This window comes from Pipistrellus kuhlii, unplaced genomic scaffold (assembly GCF_014108245.1).
Source record: "Pipistrellus kuhlii isolate mPipKuh1 unplaced genomic scaffold, mPipKuh1.p scaffold_m20_p_26, whole genome shotgun sequence".
Classification (NCBI taxonomy): domain Eukaryota; kingdom Metazoa; phylum Chordata; class Mammalia; order Chiroptera; family Vespertilionidae; genus Pipistrellus; species Pipistrellus kuhlii.
This window is the reverse complement of record NW_023425525.1, coordinates 6,556,984-6,570,752: the sequence shown is the minus strand read 5'-3', so window position 1 is coordinate 6,570,752 and position 13,769 is coordinate 6,556,984. Positions and strand designations below refer to the sequence as shown.

At 34.2% G+C, this 13,769-nt stretch overlaps 1 protein-coding gene across 8 annotated transcripts in view; it reads right to left on the bottom strand.

Annotated features, from left to right (window-relative positions):
- TAX1BP1 (Tax1 binding protein 1) overlaps window positions 1-13,769 on the bottom strand; it is a 53,443-nt gene that overhangs the window by 17,600 nt on the left and 22,074 nt on the right. For 2 of the 8 annotated variants that reach the window (XM_045587216.1, XM_045587217.1), the window contains exons 8-13: window positions 13,056-13,241; window positions 10,360-10,584; window positions 9,379-9,525; window positions 7,437-7,560; window positions 6,118-6,221; window positions 3,338-3,463 (exon numbers count right to left, since the gene is read on the bottom strand). In XM_045587216.1, the coding sequence (XP_045443172.1) occupies window positions 3,338-3,463; window positions 6,118-6,221; window positions 7,437-7,560; window positions 9,379-9,525; window positions 10,360-10,584; window positions 13,056-13,241 (912 nt within the window). Of the gene's footprint in view, window positions 1-1,864; window positions 1,937-3,337; window positions 3,464-6,117; window positions 6,228-7,436; window positions 7,561-9,378; window positions 9,526-10,359; window positions 10,585-13,055; window positions 13,242-13,769 lie in introns of all 8 variants that reach the window. The other 6 variants (XM_045587214.1, XM_036453894.2, XM_045587215.1 and 3 more) reach the window with 6 other exon arrangements.

Here is a 13,769-nt window from a genome sequence, read left to right as displayed (position 1 = left end):
TACAAAACAACTTTATAATAATCATAAGTAGTATTTTCCTGAGTTCTATAATTCATTCTAGCAAAACATCGAAGGGAGAGTAGAGAGCAGTTAGGGCTGAACCCTTAACTGGGTCTGCAATAACTTGAATAGTTGGTGTCAAAGATGAACTGAATTTGTAGTCATCCAAGTTGACTGATGTCAGAGAATTGTTGCTAGAACATGAATGAGGGCAAAGGAAGGTTCTTCCTCGTTATAGAATGCCAAGGGACACACAGGAAGGAAAGTGATGGATTTTAAAAATCATAATTTTGCAACTATCACAGTAATGTTATTCAACCTTGAGGTCTATCTAGCACTTTTTTTTTTAAAATATATTTTATTGATTTTGTACAGAGAAAAAGGGAGAGAGATAGAGAGATAGGGAGTTAGAAACATTGATGAGAGAAAGTCATCGATCAGCCGCCTCTTGCACACCCCCTACTGGGGATATGCCCACAACCAAGGTACATGCCCTTGACCGGAATCGAACCCCGGACCTTTCAGTCCCCAAGCCGACACTCTATCCATTGAGCCAAACCGGTTTTGGCCTATCTAGCACTTTTGAGTGGTGTTTTGTTTTCTTTATCACGAACCATTTTGGAATATTATCATTGGTCACTTAAACTACCAAAACTACGGATTGGTTCACTGAATTATGAAACTCTTCAAAATGCTGACACACTTCAGTAAATAGTTATTTAACGTCAGAGTTTTATTATTACCAATCTCATTAGAAAAGTCTGTAAGCCATAGGAAGTATCGAGCTTATGATAGCATATATAAGGTTCACAAAATTCTAGCTTTGCTCAAAAGATTTAATTTTATCATTGACACAAATACTATCAATTTTTTTCCCCTTAAAGTAACAGGCTCACTTATTTCTTTTCAAGTAATGTCTGCCAAATAACCCAATCTCAAAAAACAAATTATGTTATTCTTTAAAATATAAATTATATATCATGAAAAAGAGGCTATTTCAGCCTACATCTCTAACAATTGCCTAAGTGCATTAACTTAAAATAATCATTCTATTTCAATACTTCATTAGGCAACAAAGTACTTTGGGGGTACTTCGCATTTCATGACACAGAATATTAAAAAGATGTATACCTCAGGATCAAACATCAATAAAACTATTTTACTGTTTCATCATCTTAAAATGAAAGTGCCTTTTTTTTTTTTAGCTGTGAATGCATGGTTGGGATGATTATAGTAATGCCACTGCCTTGGCATCAATTAATATGTCAGCAGTTTTCCAACACTACCTTTGCACACAGTGGGGGTGAGGGGGTGAGGGTGCAAGGGGTTGGGAAAATAATATTGTAGTATTATAAAAAGTTTTATCTTCATAGACTTCTAAAAGGAAATAGGAACACACTCCTCCCCCGCACTCTACCCTGCCCGCCAAAAGGACCACAAACAAGCATTTTTTACAATACAAAGCTATGCTCTGATTGAATGTTAGGTCATGCTATAAATCATTTAACAACTTCTAAAGCATTTCCTACTACAAAAGAAAACCAGATGAATACATTATATATACTTTAACATTTCTTTACTGTTTTCCTAAATTTGAACATTGTAAAATCTGTTTTATTATTAAATATAAAGACTAAGTATCAACACTTAAGCATTTTCTCAAATTATGAGGTATAATATTTTAAAATACTTAACAAAAAAATATTTTCCATCTAATAGTCTCAACAGTGTTTTCTTTATTCATTAAACATTTAAAAAAAAAAAAACAAAAAAAAAAAAAACCACCCTCACATGAACTATAAAACTGTCTCTTCATAAAGCTGTATTACACACAAAACATTTTTTAAAGAGCACTGTTCAATACCTTCTCCCTGGAGAGGTTTGCCAAATGTGAAGTTAGACCATTTATTTCTTTGTCTTTCTCTGCCAATTGAAGCTGAGGAAAGAAAAAAAATTGTAATTAATTTTTTCATTATCTACTCTCTCCTTAAACTCCAAGAAATATTATACCGTTATGTCAAAATATGCTATTACCATATCCATGTTTCCCTTGGTTCTTTTTTTTTTAATATATTTTTTTATTTATCTCTTACAGAGAGGAAGGGAGAGATAGTTAGAAACATCAATGAAAAAGAAACATCCATCAGCTGCCTCCTGCACACCCCCTACTGGGGATGTGCCTACAACCAAGGTATGTGACCTTGACCAGAATCAAACCTGGGACCATTCAGTCCGTGGGCTGATGCTCCATTCAACCAATCAAAGCATAATATGCTAATGATATGCTAAGACTGCTCAACATAAGACTATGTTAGCTTGCTGCTGTGGTCCGGCTGATTGGGACTGAGCAAGATGAGCTGGACATGCCCTCCTGTAGTCCCTCCCCATTCCCGATCGTGCACCAGTGGGGTCGCTAGGCCTGGCAGGCACCCTCTCGCAATCTGGGACTCCTCGGGGGATGTCCAAGAGCTGGTTAGGGCCCAATCCCACAGGCCAGGCCAAGGGACCCCACTGGTGCACAATTTCATACACCAGGCCTCTAGTACATACATGTATATCTTAGAATATGTAAGATTACACTTTATTCCTAAGAAAAATACCTTTTTCTTATTATACAGCCTGCTAATTTTTTTTTCTTAATATTCTTACAAATATCATTTACCATTCAGGCTTGTTTGTTGACTTATATTACACTGGCAAAAATGTATTCTACAGTATTTCACTTACAATCACATTTTGGTACTAAATTAAAAATTCTTACATAAATTTGAAAAATTACTGATTATATATTATTACACTCCCACAAATATTTTTAACATATGTATTTCTTTTTAAGTGAACCAGAAACTAAGGAAATGATCACTTTTCCATCTTTAAATACTAGGCATAATTAAGAGATAAAATTTTAGTAACCACCTGAATCCACCCAGAATTAAAGCCACAATGGCAATAAATATGGGTATCTATTTTCTCGGTTCATAGTTACTGAACTATATGCAACATAATTAAATTCACAGTACCTTTTTATTTAGACACGAAAATACTATCCCAATGATTCGTATTAAAAATGTGCATTAAAAAAATATACATTCTGCCCTGGCTGGTTTCTTCAGTGGTTAGTGTCAGCCCTCAAACATAAGGATCTCAGGTTTGACTCCTAGTCAAGGGCATGTATCTCAGTTGCAGGCTCGTTTCCTGGCCCAGGTAATCAATGAAAAAAGAATCCTCAAGTGAGGATTATAAAACAAAAGAAGTGCTTTCGATTGATAAAAATTATAGATAACACATTTTCAAAAGTATGCAACTATGCCTCAAGTTATACAAACACAAAACTTACTTTGTAATTGTCCTCTACTTCAGCTAGTTCTAGTTTTACATTTTCAGCAATTTTCACTTGTTCTTTCCATTTCAGCTCCAATTTTGCAAGTTCATCAGCATATTTACTGCACTTTGTTTTCTCATCCTAAATGAAATTAGTAAATTACCAAAAGATTTTAAATCCATATAGAGCCAATATCTACACACAAACATACTAAGGTACAATGGAGGAAAAAGGAGACTTGTGTAATATATTAAACAATAAAGAACTTAAATTTTTTAAAAAACATACTAAAGTATACACTAAATGTACATTGTAACACTGTTGTAACAGTATAAAAATTGAAATAGCCGAATGTCAGTGGAAGATTGAGTAAATAATTTTATATGCACGTAATGGAATTAAAGAAATGTCAAAGATTCATTAACTGAAAATAGCAAGTTTCAAAAACAAAACACATAGTGTAATCCTATCTTTGTTTTTAAAGTTGTTTAACAATTTTATGTGATGTCTATGTAGTAGTGTATAGAAAAGTATAAAACAAATTACTAATAGCTCTTATTGCTGGGGATCAGGGTCACTATGGTACTTTTTACCATCTTTATTCTTTATTTCTATAATGCCATAATATTTCACAATATCTATGAATTACTTTTGTAAAGGGAGGTAATAAAAATCAGATACTGCTGAAACCAGTTTGGCTCAGTGGTAGAGCGTAGGTCTGCAGACTGAAAGGTCCCAGGTTCATTCCGGTCAAGGGCATGTACCTTGGTTGCGGGCACATCCCCGGTAGGGGGTGTGCAAGAGGCAGCTGGTCGATGTTACTCTCTCATCGAGGTTTCTAGCTATCTCTCTCCCTTCCTCTCTGTAAAAAAATCAATAAAATATATATTTTTTTAAAAATCAGATACTTTTTGCGCCACTGTTTCCAGACACTGATAAATAAAACCCTAGGATTTTCGGACCAAGACAACTTGTAGGTTGACTAGTCATACACTGCTCTACTCTGGAACTCAGACGTTAAAAGGGAGGAGTTACAAACACAACAAAAAGGTAAAGTGGCCAACTTCATGTTAAAGATTTATGTTCAAGGTGAAAGTTTTAAAATACGCTTTGAGTAAGTCAATGAAGAAAAAATCTTTTCATCAAAGAATGCTGAATCTACTGAATAACCATACTATACATACCATGTCTCACACTACCCACAAAAATAAACTTAAAATGGCTAATACATCTGTATGTAAAACCTAAGACTATAAAATTACTAGAAGACAAGGTTCTAGAAAATATAAGTTAAATTAGGTAAATGTTTTAGAACATAAAACATTTTAAAAAATGTTGATACTCTATACTTCATTAAAATTAAAACCTTTTCTAAAAATACCATTAAGGAAATGAAAAGGCAAGCTACAGACTAGAGAAAATAATTACTATACATATATGAGACAAAGTACTTATTGCCAGAATAAAGAACACAAACTCAATAAGATGAATAACCCTATTTTTAAAATAGTAAAGATTTGAACTCATGCAATAAAAAGGAGTTAAGAACCAATATAAGCAACAACATGAAATTATGCTGAAAGAGGACAGAAAACAGAGTACAAACCATATGATTCTATTTATAGAAACTGTACAAACAGTATGCTAATCTATAGAGACAAAGCAAGCTAATAGTTTCCCAGGGATGGGGACAGAGGGAGAAATGAGTTGCGAACAGTTACAAAAAACAAAAACAAAAAAAAACATGATCTTGTTTCACAACTATATAGGCAAAAGTGATCAACCTGCAGACTTTAAATATGTGCAGTTTATAGAATTTCAATTGCACTTCAACACAGTTGTAAAAGAAAATAATGTACCTTGAGGAAGGTTTTAGTTTCAATGGAACACTATCTTCCTTTCAATAGTGCATGATGAATTTTTAATATTCCTCCAGAATTGTTTTATACTTAATGAATAATTTAGTCCCTTATTACAAACAACTACTTTGAACTCTAGCATAAACTGTACTAATCAACACTTCCACAGAAAGCAAGATCATGTGAAGCAACATAAACATTCAGTTTAAAAAATTACATTAATATTATTTACAAGGTAGTAGCATAAAATATTTAAATTACTCTTGTAACCTTGAGCTAATATATGGACTTCACCAGCTAGAAAAAATTATCCCTCTCCTCTTCACATACACAAAGAAACAGACACAAAAAATATTTAAACAAAAATTACACACACAAAATAGCTTTTCCTCCTTCTGCAAATTAGATATAAATGGGAAGCATCTTTCCTTTGTCCTTTACATACTCTAGAAGTGAATGCTACCAAGACAGTTACAAAACTGAAATATTTTACTAATACAGTTTAAAATCATCAAAATAAGTAACACTGTAAAGACAACAACTCATTTCATTAATATTCCTTTCTCCACTTTGCAAATCTGGTCATTTTAAGATTTGGTAGAAATCTGTACTACTATTACAGTAAATGTAAAAGGAGCACTTCTCTTTTATAAAGTTCCATGTATCCTGATAATAAGACAAACAATTAATCTCCAACTTCAATCCATCATCAAGAGAAGTACCTTAGGTGAACAAAAACTAATTTTGGGACCATGATATTACATATAGATCTACATGAAAAGGTACACACAACAATGCCCTCTCAACAGCTAAACCAAATAACAGTACATGTGTACCTGCTTGTAGAAAGAAAAAAAACAAACCCTAGGCGCCCATCAATCAAAACAATAAAGGTAGCCTAAGCTATTACATTTGATAAATATATCTTTCACTTACCTGCAAGAGTTGTTTACATTTATTATACTTTTCTGTTTTGTCAGCAATTTCTTTGGTCATTTCACAGACTTGCCCTTTTGTTACAATGTCAAAATCTGTCTCAGCTATAACAAGGCAGAAAATAAAGTCATTAAAAATTATTTTCTTCTTATATTATTTTCCTGTTCAGAATAACTTAAAGATCAGGATACTGTGAAATATAACAAATGGAATACTAAAGAAAAATACCTATTTAAAAAATACATATTCATACACTAAACAAAGAAAAAAAGATAATATATATAAATTCTAGGTAAGAAGTCTTTAAATGTCAGTTTGGCCAGAACCAAGTTCATGTTCCGTAATGAAAGGATCGTTATTTTTTAATTACCTCAAAATAGTTCTAAATGGCACAAAAATTTATATAACTGAATAGATAGGATAAGCAGAAAGCCGTGTTCTTTGAGAAAACATTTTAAATCATTTTTCCAATCTTTCATCACTATTAACTAGGTTTTTATTAAATAAATATTGTACAACATCATGTAGGTAACTAAGAGGATGTACAGAAATATAAAACAGGATCTTATTCTATAGCAGCTGAAGCTAATTAAATATTTAATAGTACAGGAAATTCACAATACATTTAAAAAGTATAAGACATCAATTGCCCAAACATTACACATGGAAATATACTTTCACATACTCTAGTACTTATCTTCATTATTGCTAAATCATTAACAGAGGATGGAAAAAAGTATGAGGAAAAGTAAAATCCTAGAGTTAATTCAAATTTACATGTTGTTCGTGTATTCATTAATTCTCTGTTCTGTAAATTAATAACCTAACATAAAAATTTATCTTATCCACTGACAAGTACATTGAGAAAAGTACCCTATTGATCCAAAGCAGCCAGAGAGAGAGAGGAGACACGCCAAAAAGGATTTACAAGTTATCCCCGCTAACAGAATTTAACTGACATGCCAGAAATGTTTCAAAATTCCATAGATTTTAATGGAATGTTAATTAAAAATTCAATTCTTGGCTTTTATCCTATAGCCCAAAAGCTATACGAATCTGAGCTTACAAACATCAGGTCAGTTAACACTTGTGAATATTCTCATGAAGATAAACACTAGTTCACACTCACATTTTGTATATTCACCATATGTAAGAATTTAACTTTTAGATCCTTACTTTCCCTTTGCCTCAATTCCTTAAGTATACTATAAATATTTCAATAAACTTCCTAAAATTCTTACTCCTGGGATAAGGCAATATAATAATTATAAATATGTTTTAAGGCAGGACACTATACAAAAAGTCTAAAATATTTTTACCTGCAGAAGGTAGTGGCTTTACACCTAGAGTAGAGGTCGTAGTAGCTGGGTCTGTGTTTATTGAGGCATCATTCACCTTCTGCTGACTTCCAATTTTCTTTGTGAAGACATTATTGTTATTGGCCTATTCAAAATGTTAACAATAAATTATTAAATGAATTCTATTTTCTACCTTTAGCCATTATGCAAATAATCGTCATATCAAAAAATCCTGAAAGTCCACAAAGCTAACTGCCTAAAAGCCAGCAAAGACTAAAGTTACACACACCACTTTACTCACATTACAAAAGAGAAAACCTTATGTTTTTACTCGTCAAAACATCAAAAGACCACCAAAGCAGAAATTTCACAAGTTTTCTACTACAAAGTCATAATATACTTAAAGGCCCCAAACCAAAATCTATACATTTGGTTCATAGTTAAAATGTAATTTTTTTTCTTTACAAAAGCCTTCCTACTCATGCATTTCTTGCTTCTTTTGTCTCCTTTCAGACTATAGTAAATGTGGTTAAAGAAAACTGTGGTAACTTTTCAACTTTGGGTTTTAAATGTGTTTCCTCACTTCCAAGACTCCATTACATAAGAAACCTTATATTTAAGCACAATTTGGGGACCCACTAAAATACAGACATCAAAGCAGGAGCATTATCACTGATTTTTATTAAATCTGCCTTCCCGTCCTCAAATGGAATATAAAACAATTAGCTGATGATTTTTAATCCTTGCTAATCTAGTGGATATGAATAGGAGGAAAGAACTCACCAATGACAAATGGTGAATCCCACACCAAAGACAAGCGTCATTGTCACAAAGAGGGATTCAAAAATATGTCATTAATATTTAAGTGAAAAATACATTTAATCAACCTAAGAGAACAATGGTGAAAAGAGGGCTTTTCCCCCTGCTGTTGTCCTTGCTTCCTTCATTGGTTCTCCAGTAAATAAAAATTCCAGATATTAAAAATCATTATTACAGTCCTCGACAGTTTTGATCAGTGATTAGTATCAGCCCTCGAAATGAAGAGTTGCAGGTTCAATTCCCAGTCAAGAGCACATATTTCAGATGCACATTTCCCAGCCCTGGTAGGGGCACATGTAGAAGGCAACCAAAGCATGTGTTTCTCTCACACTGATGTCTCTCTCTCTCCCCCTAACCAAGCCCTCCCAGCGCCCCTCCATTCCCTCTGGTGAGGATTAAAAAGAAAATGTTAGCCGAAGCCGGTTTGGCTCAGTGGAGAGAGCGTCGGACTGCAGACTGAAGGGTCCCAGGTTCGATTCCGGTCAAGGGCATGTACCTTGGTTGCGGGCACATTTCCAGTCAGGGATGTGCAGGAGGCAGCTGATCGATGTTTCTCTCCCATCAATGTTTCTAACTCTCTATCCCTCTCCCTTCCTCTCTGTAAAAAAAATCAATAAAATGTATTAAAAAAGAAAATGTTAATCATTACCATATTAGGCCAATGACTTAAACTCAGAGGTAAATGATATTGAAAAGAATATTTTCAATATCATAAACTAGGGGCCCAGTGCATAAAATTCGTGCACAGTATGGTCCCTAGGCCAGATCAAGGCCAAACTGTGGGGTGACTGGCGGGGCAATCACGAGGGCCCCACTGCCACCTGCCTTGGCCGGCCTGGTGCCACCCGCTCACAGGCCCCACCCCCTCCCACCACCACTGGTCGCCTCCCTCTGCCAGGAGACTGGCAAAGCGATTAGGGGAACCCCCCCGCTGGCACCCACCTTGGCTGGCCTGGGGCCTGCAGGCTGGGGTAGCTCCTGCATTGGGCATCTGTCCCCTTGTGGTTAGCGCCCATCATAGCAACCGGTCATTCCACCATTCGGTTAATTTGCATATTAGGCTTTTATTATATAGGATTGATTTGCAAACAAAAATATTGATAAAAGAAATTATTTCACTATATATGAATTCTGTTATACTTACTGATTGGTCTGAAAGTTTGTTTATTTGTTTTTGGAGCCTCTGGCATTCCTTAAATTTTTCTTTATAATGATCTGCTGCCATCTGAAGACGAAGTTTCAGATCTTCAACTTCTCTTCTCAGTTCATGTTCCAGTGTATCAGTTTTTTCCTAAAAAAATAAATAAACAATTACTCTAAGATAAAGATAATAATTTTCGATCATAACACAGTAGTAAATTCAAATTTCATTTTCACTTTCTTCTTTCTGGCTTTTTTAAAAATTATTAAATGTGTTTTTATTTATTTCAGAGAGCAAGGTGGGGGGGGGAGGGGGAGTGAAGGAGAGAAAGGGAGAAGGAAGGAGAGAAAGGGAGAAGGAAGAAGAGAGGGAGAAGGGTGGGGAGGGGAAAGGGTGGGAGAAACATCAGTGATAAGAGAGAATCATTGATCAGCAGCTGCCTCCTGCATACCACCCCCTAGGGGGACCAAGCCCATAATCCAGGCGTGGGCTCTGACTGGGAATCGAACTATGACCTTCTGGTTCATAGGTCACTGAGCCACATAGGCAAGGCTGTTTTTATTTTGGAGATTTAGCTACAGGGTCATATTAGTTAGTTCTCCTAATAAATCCAGCTTTATATTCTTGGGACTAAGATTCATTAAAAAAATTGAAGAATAATCCACCTCCTGAGGAGCAAGTATTATTCTGTTAAATAACTTAATACCTTTTATGCAACTAGTAAATAAGAAATTCCAACGAAGTAATATATACCTGACATCAGAAAGTTTAATTAGCAATAATAGACCAGCTTTTATTAACCATTAGGAATTTGCTTACAGTGATTTTTCTTAAAATATACATTAATTTCAACCCAAGAGATTCCAATGACTAAACAAAATGAATATTTAAAATTCTGATGATGAATCTGACTTGATTTATTTTAACACAATTCATTCTCATGAGTTTTGATCAAAATGGAAACTCAAAATTAACCTGCTTTACCTGGTCTTTTTTCATAGCATTTAGTTTAAGTTCTGCCACTGCATCAGCTAACTGCTTTTTTACTTTCTCGTTTTCCAAGCGTGCGGTATGTAGATCTGCCATCGTTTTATCTCGTACATTTACAGCATCACTAAGTTCTTTAGACAGAAAGACAACTTCTTGTCGAGTTGCCTGAATCTGCTCCTCTGCTTTACGAAGTTGCTCCTTTAACAAAAATGTATCTTCCTGAAGAAATGCAGATAAATATATTTGTAATTAAAATATTCAATTAAAAAACACAAGCAGAAACTATTTTTACTCATCCTTCAACAAATCCAAAATTTTAAATTAAATACTGTTCTTCTATTTAGAACTTAAAGTATATAAGTCTAGAAAAAACTTGGGATGTGACTTAAGTTTCCTCGTACAGTATACATATAACAAACCTATGCATTGAATATCACTAATACCACTTTAATACACAAGTAAACTTAAGTATAGGAAGTCAGGCAATATACTCCAAAATGAAAGCTCTTGTGCCCCGAATATCTCTTTATAAGTATTGACCCTTACTTTTTACAACCACCAATAAAAATAATTTCAAAAACTTGTAACTCAAAAAAAATTTTTTCAACATCTTTTAAGATTTTTCGAGGGAGGGAGGGGAAAGGAGAAAAGAAAAAGAGAAAGGGACAAAGAGAGTCATCAATGAGATATCAACCATAGATCAGCTGCCTCACACACTGCCTACTGGGGATCAAGCCCACAAACGGGCATGTGGCCAGGAATCGAACTGGCAACCTTTCAGTGACGGGATGATGCCCAACCAACTAAGCCACACCAGTCAGGGTATAACTAAAAACATTTTTGTTAAACAATGTTTCTTACTATCTAACCTAAAAAATAACCAATATATTAATATACTATTACATAGTAAAATTTTTAAGTTTTTAAAAAATATTGACATGCAAATAGCAAAGATGGAGGCGCTGAAGAAATGAAAAGTTAATTAAGCACTCCTTAAGCCTAAAAGTATCGTTAAAAGTTAAAATTGCCATAAAATTATTTCCTTTAATATTAACTAGACATCATGAGCGCAAAAAACCTAGTTCATTCAACTTTCCTATTTTCATCTCTGTACTAAAAATATTGTAAACAAAAATATATGCCTTTTCTGACTTTCAAATGGTTCAGAAAAGGCATATATATATATATATATATATATATATATATATATATGTATTAGGTCTAGTAATAATTAATGTCGTTTTCTAATACTTTTTTAAATCCAATTTATTTAAACAATACAACAAAATTTAATCAACAATATAGTTGCCATTGTTTTCTACTACTTGTGCCCAACACTCAGGAAGCATTTTAATCCCTCTGTTGTAAAATTCTTGTGATTTTGATGCAAAAAATTCGGTCAATGCATTTTTGAGGCATTCTTCATTATTAAATTTTTTTCCAAGAAGAAAGTTTTGCAAAGAATGAAACAAATGGTAATCGGAAGGGGCAATATCAGGAGAATATGCAGGTTGAGGGAGAACTTCCCATTTCATCTGGCGCAGTTTTTCAGCAGTGATTCTTGCAGTATGCAGTCGTGCGTTATCGTGGTGAAGAATTACGCCCTTCCGATTAATCAGCGCGGGTTCTTTTTCTCTTAAAGCTTGGGCTAACCTTTCCAATTGGGCACTATACACTGCACTTGTAATGGTTTGGTTAGATGGTAAAAGTTCATAATGAAGAATTCCTTTAAAATTCCACCAAACACACAACATCACTTTTTTCGCATGCAAGTCAGGTTTTGGCGTGGGCTGCGGAGCCTCATTTTTGTCCAACCATTGAGGCCGCCTTTTCAAATTAACATACAGCACCCATTTTTCATCTCCGGTAACAATTTGCTCTAAAAACACAATTTGCTCTAAAAACGGCAAACAGTTTTGACGAGAGAGGAGCGAACTGCAAATTGTGACTCTTTGATTACGGTTGTTGTTGGTCAACTCATGAGGAACCCATTTTCCAAACTTTTGGACTTTGCCAAGTGCACGCAATTGATTGGAAATTGTTTTTTGTGAACAATTTAAAGTTGTCGCAAGCTCTTGTTGGGTAATTTGAGGATTTTGCACCAAAAGAGCTTGAAGAGCTTCTTGATCAAAATTGGACACACGGCCTCGACCACTCTTGTCATCTAACGAAAAATTTCCCTTGCGAAATTTCTCAAACCAACGCTGGCATTTTCTGGCGCTAACTGCATCTTGACCAAGAGCACTACAGATGTTTTTTGCAGCCTCACTTGCTTTTCTTCCTAATTGGAACTCGTAAAGCATGCAGTGCCGAATATGCTCTTCATCCGCCATCTTCTTAGCCCTAGTTTTGCAACAAAAACCAAACCAAACACAAACTTTTTCAAGCAAAACTTGTTAATTGCACTTCACACGTTCTGTAGATACCACGTTTGAAGGTTATGTCAATACAAGTCAACGCCAAGCAAGATTTTAAACGAATGTTAAAAAACAACATTAATTATATATGGGGGACATAAAGATAGTTTGCCTTTTATTTGAGAATATGTATTCATTGTTTTGTTCTTCCAACTTTTCTATAAATTTGAACTTATTCAAAATAAAAGGATTAAAAATAGAAACCATCATATTGTATACACTTAACAGAGGTAAGTTTTACAATCTTCAAATACATGTTGCAAAAGTACTTACCTTACTTGAGGTGGTGAGCAAGTAAGCCCTTTGCAGACTATCCTTTTCAGCCAAACAGAATTGTAGTCTGCCAATCTCTTCTTTGAAATGAGTAATCATGTTTTCTTTGTTCCCATCTAAATTCTTTAAAGTTTGGACTTCTGACACAAGCTTGGTATTTTCTATTTCTCTATTCTTCAAATGGACCTGTAACAGTGCTTAAAAATGTCAAGAATATTCTAACTCCAAAACCTAAGTCAGTCCAAGTTTAAAATACCACTGTTTATCTCTAACCCAAATATGATGAAGGAATGGGAAGACTTACCAGACTTGGAGTCAGGAGACACAAGTTCTGCCAAGTGACTAGCTAACTATGTAGAATAGATTAACAACACGGCTTTTTAAGTGTTGTTTGTTTTTTAATTTTCCATAGAAACTAATAATTCTAAGGTCTAATAATATTATCGGATCTCTAAAGTCTTTTCCTTTGATTTAATAATTTTAATCTATCTTTAAAATCACAAGTGGATTTGGTTGTTCTTTTAGCAAAACGTTAGGTTACAGACAGATCAGATATAAAGGCAAAATGAGATTCTGGAACACATCTTCAAAAATTCAACTTTTGCTTGTGAAAATTACTATATCACTTATTTCCTATATGCCTGAAAATATATTTGTTAATTAATTCAATAGTTTTCTCAGGAACTTTGGCTGTAGCTGCTCATTTGCTCACAA